Below are 13,879 nucleotides of genomic sequence, written 5' to 3' on the forward strand. Positions count from 1 at the left end.
ATATTTTACAAATACAATCAATCACTATATGCACTTGGTCTTCTGAAGATCAACTTTTTGGGAAGATTCATCTATATTGTGGTATATAGCCACTGTTCGTCCATTTTCTTTGCAGTATAGTATTCCACTGCAAGAAAATGCCATAATTTATTCACTCTTTCTAGGGTTTATGGACATCTTGCATGTTTCCAGCTTGGGCCTATTAAGAAGAATGCCATGGGCTTGCAGGGCTTCAGGCAGAGAGCTGCTCTGCCACCACCACTGAGACACTTTACCGGATCATCTTCCTGATGCTCGAATGTCCCAAGCTAAAGCTGAAAACACCGCCATAGATGCAAGTCATTGGCCACAACAGTCATTGCTCCAGTGTTATCTTAATTTCATTATTGCCAGAGTTAACTAAAATGCTCTATGACTGATGATCACAGGTCCCAGAGGCCTTTAGCTTTCTTGGTAGAAAACAGAACTTACAAAGCCAGTGTGGAAGAGAAAGTGGCTAGGACTGGGAGTCAGGATACCTGGGCTCTTATCTCCTGGCTGTGTACTTGAGCAAAATGCTTAACTTCTCGAAGCTTACGTTCTTTACCAGTCAAACTAAGGTTGCGCATTAGTTTATCTTGAAGGGCCCTTTCAGCTCTGACATTCTATGATTGCATAACTTCAAGAGGATGTCCAGCAGGTTAGGTGACTTCAGCATTGTGCTCCTTCTCTTAACTGAGTAGGTTAAACATCTGGATAGCTCCTGAGCAGTGAGACACTAGGATGCAGGCAGTGGAGTGCAACTTACAAAGGCACAGCAACATTAAACAACCCAATGCCCAAAAACTTGGAAAAGGAGTAGTTTACATTATACCAGGCAACTTCTGAACAAACAGGATGAACTTTCATCCAACAGAGAGCCCACAGTGTGCTGTGCTTGCAATCCAAATAAATTCTTCCTTTGCCCTTAGAGCAGAAAGTGCAGCTGGGGTTGGAATGTCGATATAACGTGATCACTTCTGTGTCTGTTAGCTTTTGCTGCAAAACACACTACACCAGAACTTAGTGGCTTAAGACAACAATCCTCTAATTAGCTCATGCTCTGTGGGTTGGTTGGGCAGTTCCTCTGGTCTAGGCTGGACTGGCTGGTATCTAATTGGCTTGCTCATGCATTAGCAGTGAGCTGGCAGGTCAGCAGGAGGCTGGGTGCTCTAAGATGGCCTCACTCTCATAGTTGGTATTTGACTGGCTGTCAGCTGGAGCTGCAGGATCACTGGCCGAGGTGTCTCAGTTCTCAGCCTCATAACATCTCATTATCCAGTGGGCTAGGGTGGACTGATTCACATACTGGCAGTGCAGGGTTCCCAAGGATGGCAAGAGACAGAGCCTCGATTGCAAGTTCTTTTCAAACTTCTATGGCACAAAACATGCCACATGGCCAAGGCAGATTCAGGTGGTAGGGAAATAGACTCCACCTGTTGAGGGGACACAGATGCAGGGAAGGAAAGAATTTGTGGCTATTTTTACAATTTGCCACACTTTCCAAGATGAAGATGGGAACTGATCAGATATCATCTCTTTAAACCAGAAGGTCCGTTGGGAGGAAAGGAAAGAGTGGTAGAACACAAAGGAGTGTTTTTTGCTACTTAGAATCTCAGAGCTGGAAGGAGTCTCAGATGCCCAGCTTCCAGAGATGCTTGAATATTCTCCACATCTTTCTGGCCAAGTGGTCATCTTGCTCCTGCTTGAACAACTTTACAAAGTGTGGTCCGTTCCACTGTTGGTCAGCTTTGTTAATTAGACATTTCTGTCTCTAGGTAACATTATTCCACCAATTCTAATCTGCCCTCTGAGTCACAGAAAGGATGCCTAATTCTTTTCCAATATAACACTTTGAAAACTCTAAGATAAAATCAGCCTTAAGATTTTTTTTCTAAGCATCTCTAAATTCTATCAATGACTGCTCTTCTATTGTCACACACATGAGGACACATGTGAAGGTATCTTTGGGATTATTCTTATTATATTTCTCAAATTTCAACATTCTCAACTGCTTCCTCAGCTAACCTCTACTTTATAGACATTCCTCCTGAAATATAGACTAGGAATTTCTTCACAGGTCTCCAAGCATTGTTTATCCAAGGCAGAAAAGAGACCGTCACTTCCCTCATTCTGTGATTTTTTTTAATATGAAAGTAAAATTTTGTTTCTGATGTACTTTAATTTTAAACATTTGGTTTAGATTAATGTTAAAGCCTGTCAGGACTTTTTGGATCCAACTTCTGATCTCAGATATTTTCCTGCTAGCTTCCTGTCACTTATCACTTACATAAGCATGTCACGTATGTCCTTATCCAAGTCACTAATAGTAATTTTGAGTAGCACACAGCTAAAGACAGAGCTCTTCTACACATTTCTAGAGACTTCTTCAGATGGTTGCCAGCATCCTTTGGATAACGGTGCTCTTTCCATGTTAGTTAAAAATCCATCAAACTGGATAGTCTAAATTAATAATGGTTCAAAAGTTTTGAATTGCAGAATCCTTTCCTTAAATGAAATGTTACAAGGATAAAACAGACACAACTGCTCTGGCTGAAGGAGGAGTGGGGGTCGTTGTCCTGGAGCTACCAGGGCAGCTACTAAATCCCCGCCCTGTGGCAAGAATCTATGGATTGTGATTTGAAAACCATGTTTTTGAATGTATGTAAGTTATTCCTCAATAAAAACAATGTCAATTATATAAAGAAGACAAAAAGCAAAAGAGTAAATAAAAATATTTCTGTACAAACAGAAAGACACAAACAAAAAAAAACATGTTTTGGTTTTTTTTCAGTCAGGTTTGTGGCCTTCTACCTGGGTGCATTGTTTCCTTACATTCAACACACTTACTATTCCAAGGGTTTCTTGTGAATAAGTGGTGACCTTCCCAACACCAGGCCCATCAGACAGTATAGAACCTGTCCTCAGACAAAGGGGGTAAAATCCTGATTTTCAGTCTTTGTGACTTTCGGGTCAAAGGACTTCCAAGCACAGAAGAAATTCCTGTGATCACAGCAGGAGGTTAAGGAATTACCCTCTCCATAGGCACTGAAATATTCACCAGCTTTGCCGCTATATAGACCCATTCCTCAACAATAATTTCACTTCAGCCTGTCTGAATAATTATTTATATGTCACCTTGATTTTGTCTTAATTATAATTCTTAAAAGATTTAAAGTAAACTTATTTTTTAAAATAATTAATACGTTTCTTGTTTTGTTTTGTTTTGTTGCAGTTTTAGGTTCATCAAATCAATGAGCAGACAGTACATAGAGCTCCTTATACCCATCTCACCATGAGCCCCCATTTAACTATTTGTAATCACACAAATAATACATGAATACGTCATTCTTCTTGAACACAACTAAAACAAAATTAACTTGATTTTCCCCTCCTTTCCCCAGTAATCACTGTTATCACTTTGGTGTTTTCTCCTAGAACTTTTCCTGTGTAGTAACGTATATTTATATGTATTCTAGCAAGTGTTTTATTATTATTTATTATTATTATTATTATTATTATTATTATTATTATTATTATTTGAACCAAATTGGTGTAACATATATTTTGGTCTACAACTTGCTTTCTTTCAATTAACAATGTAGTTTGAAGATCTTTCCATGTTGGTTTACTTAACTAAGTGATGGATATTCACGTCATTTCCATTGTTATGCTGTTACAGACAATGCTTCAATAACCACCCTTGTATGTGGCATGTTGGTGTGCATGTGCTTGTGTTTCTTTGAGATGTGGAATTGCTATGTCACAGAATTTGCACATTTTAGAAAGTGGATACTGTCAAATTATCCTCTAAAGTGTCTTTACCAATTTACATCAGCAGGGAAGGAGACTATCCCCTTTTCTCACACCCTTACCAACACAATATTATCAGATTTTAATATTTTCCCAATCTAATGGGAGAAAATGGTTTTGCATTTTAATTTGCATTTTTCTGATTACTACTGATACTGGACATCTTTTCATCTCTTTATTGGACATTTGTATTTCTTGGTAATTCCTTGCTTTTTAAAAAGGAGATTAATAGGAAAATGAGGATTTTGTTTGGGGAGCTTTATTTGGCAGCTGTTTTCCTTGGAAGGCAGCTATGCTAACCACTCTACCACCAGTGCAAGGTCGGCAGCTGTTTTTCTTGAATGTATCTACATTGGTAATGAAGGAAGACCGAAGTGAATACAAATTTTATAAAAGCACCTAATATCATTAACATGGCAAATATGACTTAGATTCCAATTGCTACTTCAATGTGTAGCAATTAAGTTGTTATGTGTGCTCCATCTCATCTATTTCTGATTTATTTACACACACAAGCTATAAATTAAAGAAACACTTTCTGCCTACTACTTACCTTCATTGAAATTATGTATAAAATCAAGTGCATGTTTAATCATTTTTCTCATTTGATCCAGGATATCAGCTCTAAGGACCCCTTGAGGCTGGGGACCAACTTCTATACCTAAGTACAGAAGGGGAGATAGTTGCATTTATACAAGTTTTAGAATATAAGATTGAGCATTTTAATATATCAAGATCTAGAATCCCATCATTCAAAATGATTAAAAAAGTAGGCCATGTAGCATCATGAAAAATATATATGACATAATGCCAGGCAAAAAAAGAAAGCAGAGCATTTACATGTACAAGTTAGATGCATAGTAAATAAAGACTGGGAGAGAACATGGAAAAAAGTCCAAAGAGTTGTGTTATAGTAGTAAGGTCTTGAGGTCTTTTTTCCTTTAGATTTTCTTCAATATTGTCGAAATATTTAAAAATCATAATAATTAAAAGTAGACAAATTTACACCAAGAAAATAATATGTGGCCACAGAGAGAAACTGTCATAGACCTAACACTCAGCTTGTAGCAGAAAAAACATCTATTTAGTCAAAGAAATCTACACTAAGTTGAGCCATGGATTTAAGTCTAATGACAATCTATGTGACCCTAGAGTAACTTTCTTGCTCTTAATATAACAACCCATCCCGACATGATAGTGCAATGGATTCAATTATCTGTAGGAAAAAATCATATTTCTTCTCACCCTAAGAAGGTCTGCTTCCTGTGGCTGTCACACATCCATCCACAAAATACTTTTTCTAAACCACTCATCTAGTCCCTTCTCTCCTGTTCAAGTCTCCCACGCAGTTATTACTCCAATTACCACCTTCCCCATTTATAAAACCATTTACCAAGTATAACATTATCCATTTTTATTCTTTTCCATTTATCTATCATCACCCACTTCTGTTAATTCTCAATTCACAAAATCTTACTGTATTGTCTTTTACCTTAATTTTTGTGCTTAGCTTTCCTGGATATATGTTTGGGCATATATTTAAGTATAGGGTATAAGTGTGGCTAAGGTATGCCTCAGTGTATAAGTGATTTGTACAAATGTGTGAAAACGTGTTCATGGATATGTCTGTATGTGTAATGTAGAAGACATTGTTGATTGCCTACCCCAAATCCATTCTATCTTACTTTTTGCTGACAGATACCTGATTTTGGTTGGGTATCCAACTCAGGAGTAAATGTGGAATAGTTTTAGTCAATCAGAGTAACCCCATTAACTCTAGGAGTTAACTTAAGAATGGATATGTGACCCAGTTCTGAACAACTGGCCATAATGGAAGGTCTGCAAGTGGATTCCTGAGAATGTCTTTTCTTCCCCTAGATATTGTCGTGTTGGCGTATGATGATTGAAACTACAGTGGACATCTTGTGCCACCTAAAGTCAGAGGTGTATTATAAAATGTTGAGTTGAAGAGAGTGTTTTTCTGATCTTAAGTGTTCCTCCCTCCATGACTGAATGACATAAAAATATTCTAAAGAAAATAGCAAAGTTGGAAGGAGAACATATAGTATTTCTAATTATTTACGATGATCTTAATACTGTCCCACATGAAAATGTTTGAAAGATTTGGCTCTATTTTTAAGAACTAAACACAGCAGTAGATATTCGTTCTGGTTAAGAGCAACACTGCCCCATAAATATCACAGATCAAGTTCGCTCTCGCAAGGCTCGGAAATCTTAGGCTTTATTTGATGTCACAGAGAAACAGGATCTCTGTCCCTTACTGTTAAGCATTCAGTTTGTTTCAAATAATTACCCACACCTGTGTATTTAGCATGCCCCGAATGATCTGTTGATTATACACCAAATTATCAGTAATTGAATAACTACGATAACTTTAAATTTTGCTTATATTGTTTGACGACTCACTTTTAAGTTAAATTGCTCTTGGTTAAACCATCTGAGATCTAACAAAAAAGATTTTAGGTTTTGACAGCAATTTTAATGATTATAGCGTGGTCTGTAAACAACTATGCTACTAGGTCACTCAGGAAAGAGAATGGAATATAGAAAAAAGAGACTGTCTGAGAGTGCAAGCCTGCATGTTGGAAGTTATCAGGAGGTAAAGATGAACTCATAGCCCAGTAACCGACAGGGTAAACAAGTGCGTGGAAAACAAACACAGGTCACCAGAGATTCTATTGTAAAGCAGGTGCTAAGAGGGATACTGGGAGAGAATTTTCCATGGGCCTTTTGTGTTTCTGCATGTCTTTTCAGTAAGACATGACTGTCTTGGCTGCAGATTATTTTTTCAAGAATGTTTGTACAGTGAGTACTCTTGGAAGGTAGGAATGTTGTCTCTCTTACAGCAAAAGCCAGGCTGCTTACTGCACATTATAAAAGATACCAGTTCCCTTAGCTCAGTGTTTCTTCCTAGAATGCAGAAAGCTGCCCAATGAAATCGAGGAAATTTGATATAGTTAGACACTGTTGGTGATAGTTTGTTTATTACTTGAAAATTATAAGCCATAATGATAAGCAAAGTAGCTATATATAGGCTTTAAATTAATTTTCTCAGAGTTTCATCTAGGACACATTTTGTTTAGTTGTGACAGTGGGAGATATGACTTACCAACAGCATACTTGGCTATAGAACGAGTGGTTGCGTATTTGAGGGAAGGATGCTCAGTAAGATAAACGTAGCAAGGTAATGGAGCCAAAGACATCTGAAAAGAATTTAAAACATCTTTCTTATTATGTAAAGACCGTATGTCTTGTTGTCTTTGCTGTTAGAGTCAATGATGCCTTCAATATGTTTCCCTTCATCGACTAAGATTAGTAAGACAGCTTTATGAAACACTCTGAAATCCAATGTTGTTATTATAGCTTTGAAAACACATAATAAAGGAATTACATATAAAGCTGGATTCTAAATAGCTTTCGGGATAAAATGTATATTAAAAACTTCTCCAGAACTATGAACAGAGAATATGAATAAATTCTCCTTCTGAATGGATTTGGTTATTTTGTTTACATCATTGGTTCCATTTACTATTTAGCTTAGTATTGGTCTCTCAAAGAATTCTGTGTCTGTCAAAGAATTCTGTGGGCAGGTCTCTACAGATGTTGGGCAACTCCTCCTACCCGAATGAGAATTATCTGAACGAGAATTCAGGACAGGCCTCTCAGCTTTGATAACAATGGCAGCCATGCTGCTTCTATGCCCGGCAATCAAAGCATGCAACTTTCCTTTCAAGAAGCAGCAAAGACTTGCTGCATTATGAACTCCTACCAGAACAACTATCTAGTTAATGTCAAAAATTCAAGGGATACAAAAATAATTGTTAATTTTTACTATCTGCTAGGTATTCAGCTAAATACTCTATTTTATCTCATTTAAGGCTTAGAACAGCCATATAGGGTAAGTGTTATTATTGTGCCAATTTTATAAAACGAGGAAAGTCAGGTTTTGGAAGTTGAGTATCTTGTTCCAGGATAGTGAATGAGAGAGCAAGGATTAGAACCCAGGCACTCCTGGCTATATGGGTCACACTCTTTCTACTAAATCATACTGGTTCATACCAGCTCTCTGGAAGGAAGGCTATCCACTATACAGAAATAATCATACAGTTTATTATTTGTGTATTTGCTTGGTTGCTATTTTCTAGCAATTTTTCTCTAGTTATAGGCATTGGATTGCTGAATTTTTCATATTGTAGATTTCTGAGCTTTAGAGCAATTAGCTAGAGGAAATACTGAAAGATCAGATGTGAGTGAGGGTATCTGAATCAAATGGAGACATGGGCAGGGCTAAGGAGAGCCAATGTTTGTATTATTGGTCTTTAATCAACATTAAGTGACTATTTTTGAGCTTCCTAAAACTATAATTGAGCCACTTTAATCATACCATTTAAAATTTTGGTATTAATTTTACTAAAGGGCCTATGGTTTGGTGGCTATCTCAATAAAAGATTTACAATTTTATAGACACAAGGATCCATATGTTTCATTATTTTATTCATTGTATTTATTATTTCACTCATTTCTTCCCCTTTTCTCCTGCCTGTCACTACTACCTCCGTTCTAGTGCTTCTCCCAATCCCCCATTTCTTTTGAACCCTCCCTCCTGACCCTTTTCTAGTTGTTTCACATCTATAATTGACTGAAAAGTACACGTCCTAGGCTAACTTGTAAGTTAATAACATTGACATTACCTTAATATAATGAAACATCTGAATTAAAAAGTCATTCCTGGAATCTTCAAGAATAAGAGTGCACCCCATGTTAGAAGTAGTGTTGTGAAGGTCAAAAATAATGTCATAGGAATCTTCACTATCTTTTGGACCAAATAAATGATTTATTTCTTGAGCCCTTCTCACTTCATATGGCAAATCCTCTGACATTTTTTTGCTGTTATTAGCAGAAAGAAAAAGATTAACAACATCTGTGGCTAAGGTAACATAAACATACAAAAAGAACACAGTATAGAAGGAACCATTTGCAAAATCTTTAATATGAAAAATCTGTGAAGAAGTGGAAATTAGCTTGAAAACTTCACAAACGAAAAATTACAGTTTCCCCCCTCCATTTGATTCCATGTAATGTTGCACTGACATGCTTACAAATAATAGTTTATTTCTGTGGCTGGCCACAAGAAAGACATTTCAAACAGAATTCACCATCTGACTTCAATACTGAACAAAGTTCATCCATTCATTTAATCACCAGTGTCTTAGTAGTTCAGTGCACTGAGCTATTATGGAACTAGACCACCAAATGCACTATTCTGGGGGAGGGGCTCTAGCTAGTTCCAGTGCACAAAAACAGTCAAACTTAGGAGCTCACATCATCTAATTAGGAATTCTTAAGTGATGCCAGGAACCACTAAAGATCCAGGGTCAAGCTTTATAGAGAAGAGTCTGTAAACCCTGTGAAAATAGAAAATTTTACAGGTATATGCATTTATGCACTTTTCTGGGATAGAGTTGATAGCTTTTACTGAATTCTCAAGTAAGTCTCTACCTGACTAGCCACCTCCCACAGTAGTTATGATATAATATTTTTTAATGTACATGATCATTTAAATTTATTTTTCCTCATTAAAGCATTCAATCACATTTCTCTATAATTTGATTTCTTTCTAGTCTCTGGCAATTTTTGCTAATATCTTCAAAGGACCTATATTTGCACCTGAGTAATTCTTGCCTGGAAAGGAATCAAGAAAATGGAACAGCCATTTTTCAACTATGAAGCAAAAGCAATGAGGACAAAAGCTGCATATTAAGGCTAGTGCAGTGGGAAGATAGGATGACATCACTGTGCACTGTACCAGCCCTGGACTGCCTACCTCGGACTTATTACTCGTGAAAAAGAAACCGTTATTTGTTTAAGCCACTGTTTTCAGATTTATATTATGTGCAACCAAACATATCCTAATGAATATATATGTACTTTAAAAGTTAATTCATGCAACAACTCCATGAGTACCCCCCTTCACCCCAACTGATTTGCTCCTCACTCTCCCCCATGTGAGTAAATGGCACCACCAGCCACACAGTTGCTCACAGTCAAGGCTTGAAGTCTTAAAAGATAATAGACACTGAGTTCTCATGCCTGGAATCCAGGTCCCGTAGCAAGAATCCCAAGGGATGGGGTGGAACGAATAGGCAGGGAGAAGATCCTAAACGGGATGGCAGCCCTACTAAGTGACAAATATATTCTGCATAGGAGCCTTTTGAAGAATTTTTAGCATGGGAAAGACATGACAAGATTAGGATGACCCCTATGGCTACTACTATACAGACAACAGATGTAGGCAGGATTGGAGTAAGGCTGGATGCACAAAGATTCCTTAGGAGGCTACTTTAACCATCCACAGAAGAAATAAACTAAGGCAATGAAAATGGAGAGGAAGACTGGATTTGCAAAATACTTGCAATTATTCAATACTTGAATAATTGGGAAGATGAGTAACCCACTAGATGTAGGGGATAAAGAACTGGGAAAGTTATAAGATGATCTCTATAGGTGATTTGGTGAGTAATGGTGACATCACTGAGAATTTAGGAGAATTAAGGAAAAGCAGCAAAATTTGGGAGAGGGAGGATGGGAGGAGGTAATTAATTAATTGATCTCATAAGTTTCCATAACCACCCTGAGAGATAACTGTTTAGCCTCTGATAAGTGTTGAATGTAAGAAGTAGGAAGTGAATTTAATTTAAGAGACTGTTCTCACTGAAGTGCATGCTACTGAGTGGTCATAATAAGAAAACTCATTCTAATCTATATTAGAGTTATTTGGGAAGTTAATATGCCAACTAAAAGTTATTCTTCAGAAAATCCTTACTTGTAATATAAGTGTTAGTTAATATCTGTTTTAGGTGCATAGATAAAACTTAATTTTCTCGACATAATCTCAGTCAAGATAAAGCACTTTTGAAATTAAAACTTATGTTAGTAAAAATATGGTCTGATAGGCAAGGTATGACTACTGTATAACTGCTCTGGAAAACATCTATTCCATAAAGTGAGGCACATTTGTATAAATGTAGCAACCATCTTTTGAACTGTGATAAGATTAAATTTAAGTACCTCTGTGATAAGATTAAATTTAAGTAACTCTTTAAACTCAAATTAAGGTTTAATAGAAAATGAGTCTATAAAGCAGTGCGGTCTTAGTTGTCTGTGTGCATGACGTATCTTAGCTTGTAGTCTGCTAGCTCCTGAGGGTGAAACCATTTTGTACACAGCTTTGTACTCCTATAGTACCTGGCACAGAGAGAGCCCTGTAAAGAGAAGGTGTTAATATTTTTAGGTACATGAAAGAAAGAAGTGGTGAAGAGCAAATACTTAGAGGCCTGTAAATCTATATAGCAGCTATAATGATGTAAACAAAGGCAGAAATAATTCATAAGGACTTCCCTAGAGTGTTATGATTGCATACCTTGTATGCAATATGTCATAAATCAGCTGTAACTTAAATTCAGAAAATTCAAGTCTCAGTGATCCACACTGAAGATAGTACACTAACTCTTCAGATCACAGAGTAGTCTACTATTTTCTGATGAGGGTCATTTATTCACTCTTTCCTTAAACAAATATTAATTGAAATATTATACTTTTCTTAACTAGAACTTTCTGCATTATCATAAACATAGTTGCAAAAATATAGTAATGAATCACCTAGAAAGCTAACAAATATGTACCCAAGCAGAGTGGCCAAACATTAATTTAATGTAAAAGACTATTAAATCTGTTTCTTAAAAGACAAGGTTTAAAAATAAAAACCTGTGTTATTTGTTGTCTCAGTCTATAGAATACATTTAAAAAAAAATCAGTTAAGAACATTGCGATGTTTAAAAAAGTTTATAAAAGAGCACATGAATGCCCAGTTTAGATAACTGAGTAATTCGTAATGGAGTATGGTTAAAAGTGAAAGTGACCATTCACATCAGCTACTATACGTACAAACATGAGTATCATCTGCATACACAAATATATACATATGTGCTCTCACACATACTGCTTTTCAGACACACACATACACACACGTGTGCGTGTACACACACACACAACACAAAATAAAGTCTTACCCAAGATTTTCAGGATCAAAAACTCGATTCAGGTCACAGTCAACATATCTGGTGCACTTCTTCACAGCTCTTGGGTTGGTAATAAATGGTTTTACCTCCAGCCCCGTTCTCTGAATCTCAGTGCCGTTCTCCAGCCAGTGCTTAACTAGAAATACTCCTGTTAGCTCATTCCCATGAGTTCCTCCAAAGATAGCAACCTTTTTTATAGGATCGTCAGCAACGTGACAAGAAGTCATTTTATCGAGTAGTTTTATCTGATTTCTGCAATTCAGAAAGGAGGAGATCAAAGAAAACTTAATTTCTTAAGCAGTTTAGGAATTTAAATCTAAATGAGACCTTTAACCAAAGTGCAAAGTACAGGGTTCTCTTGAGTGGAGTGTATTTTGATTTTCTGTTACAAGTTCTGAGCCCTGTTTATTATAGGGACACTCCCTTCTGTAGCCCTGCCCTTTACCATATTTGGATTAAAATATGCAGAGATCAACTAGAGATACAGCTGTTTACTTTAACGTCTAACTCCCTCAAATGGTGGGTAGATCTAAATGCAATCATAAATTAGCATCTCATACTAATGCAAAACTTCTGTATTCTCTTTAGCTAAAATGTCATCTAATGGTGCTTTCAAGACCCTACATAGTAATAAAACTAGATTTTACTTTTCTTATGCTCAAAAATATGAAAATAAAGAAATGGCCCATAGTATGCATGTTACTATTCAATATATATATTTCCACTTGCATTTAAACCATTTCTCCTCTGAAATGAGTCCAGGCCCTTTTTATCATCAGAGGGCATTTGAATTTCATCTCCATAAACAGCCAAAGGCAGATTCTCAGAGACCTCCTCTGGGATCAGCATCCTTTCTTTCAGAATGCTTTTTCATGGTCAGAGACACAAGAACCAAATCAATGACCACTGGGACTTAAAAAGCTACTTTGAAATATACTTGAATTTCTTCCTCGTGAAGTTACTGGTAACGCTGTGCTGACTTCCTTAGGGATCTTCCTCACTTTTTGCGTCAATAGTAAACCAAAAACAACTGTTAAGTAATTTTCAAGACTTTGTAATGTCTGAAAATGTCTTGGGGCATGCTACATACACTCACCAGATCATACGAGTTTATATGGACACAGCCTAATTTACTGGCAGCAGAGACTCTCCACTGGAATGTGTTACTCAGGATGGGGTCTAATGAGGGAAAACTATCCAGAAAACTGTACTAAGATGGTCATCCCCTTGGAGAAATGACTCTGAGCCAAATCTGATTTGATTTCATGCTCAACCACCCAGAAAGTCAAATATGTTCAAGTTCTGAAAATACCATGTGCTAGTAATGGGAGATTGATATGGGTACAACAGGAGTAACTCATTACAACTGCAGAGAAGTTTAATTTATAATGTTTTTCTGCAGATGTCATCTCAGCTTATTCATATATCCACTCTACAAGATAGGATGGGTTAAGTATTGACATCCCCATTGCAGCGGTAAAGGAAAAAGAGCTTAAGTAACTCGGTCAAAGTTTCTGAGCTTCCATAAGAAAACCAGGCCTGGGATCCAGGTTTTCTCAATCTAAGTCCAGTGTTTTTCACAGAACAGTAGGGTGCTCCCTGTTACTTTTGGCTTTCCCCAAAGTTCTAATTTTGCTCTTTCCAAATTCACAAAAAACAGTCACTTCAGTGTGCTCAGGAAACAAACGAGCTTACAAACAAAACACATGATGGAAACATAAAATGTGGATACTTCAAAATACTTAAAAAACCAACACCTATGTTCTTCCTTTAATTATAATGCAGAGATAAAGGAAGCAAAATAATAAAATCAAAGTTTATACATTAAAATGACTGTTCTAACTTCAGAAAAAGCCCCTGTAGCCTTTGCTCTCCTACCCACAGACACTGAACGTTTCAGTCTAGAGATGCCAAAAACAAGCATAAATATAAACAGATGATAGTTGTTT

At 36.7% G+C, this 13,879-nt stretch overlaps 1 protein-coding gene across 6 annotated transcripts in view; it reads right to left on the reverse strand.

Moving 5' to 3' along the window:
- Positions 1-12,324, reverse strand: part of ASPA (aspartoacylase) — a 32,615-nt gene extending 20,291 nt beyond the window's left edge. For 4 of the 6 annotated variants that reach the window (XM_032498010.1, XM_032498009.1, XM_032498006.1 and 1 more), the window contains exons 1-4: positions 11,922-12,323; positions 8,544-8,739; positions 6,962-7,055; positions 4,385-4,492 (exon numbers count right to left, since the gene is read on the reverse strand). In XM_032498010.1, coding sequence (XP_032353901.1) covers positions 4,385-4,492; positions 6,962-7,055; positions 8,544-8,739; positions 11,922-12,157 — 634 coding nt within the window. In that variant the 5' untranslated portion in view covers positions 12,158-12,323. Of the gene's footprint in view, positions 1-4,384; positions 4,493-6,961; positions 7,056-8,543; positions 8,740-11,921 lie in introns of all 6 variants that reach the window. The other 2 variants (XR_004326501.1, XM_032498007.1) reach the window with 1 other exon arrangement.
- Positions 12,325-13,879: the final 1,555 nt, after the last annotated feature.

The sequence above is a fragment of the Camelus ferus genome, chromosome 16, assembly GCF_009834535.1.
Source record: "Camelus ferus isolate YT-003-E chromosome 16, BCGSAC_Cfer_1.0, whole genome shotgun sequence".
In the NCBI taxonomy this organism is placed as follows: Eukaryota; Metazoa; Chordata; class Mammalia; order Artiodactyla; family Camelidae; genus Camelus; species Camelus ferus.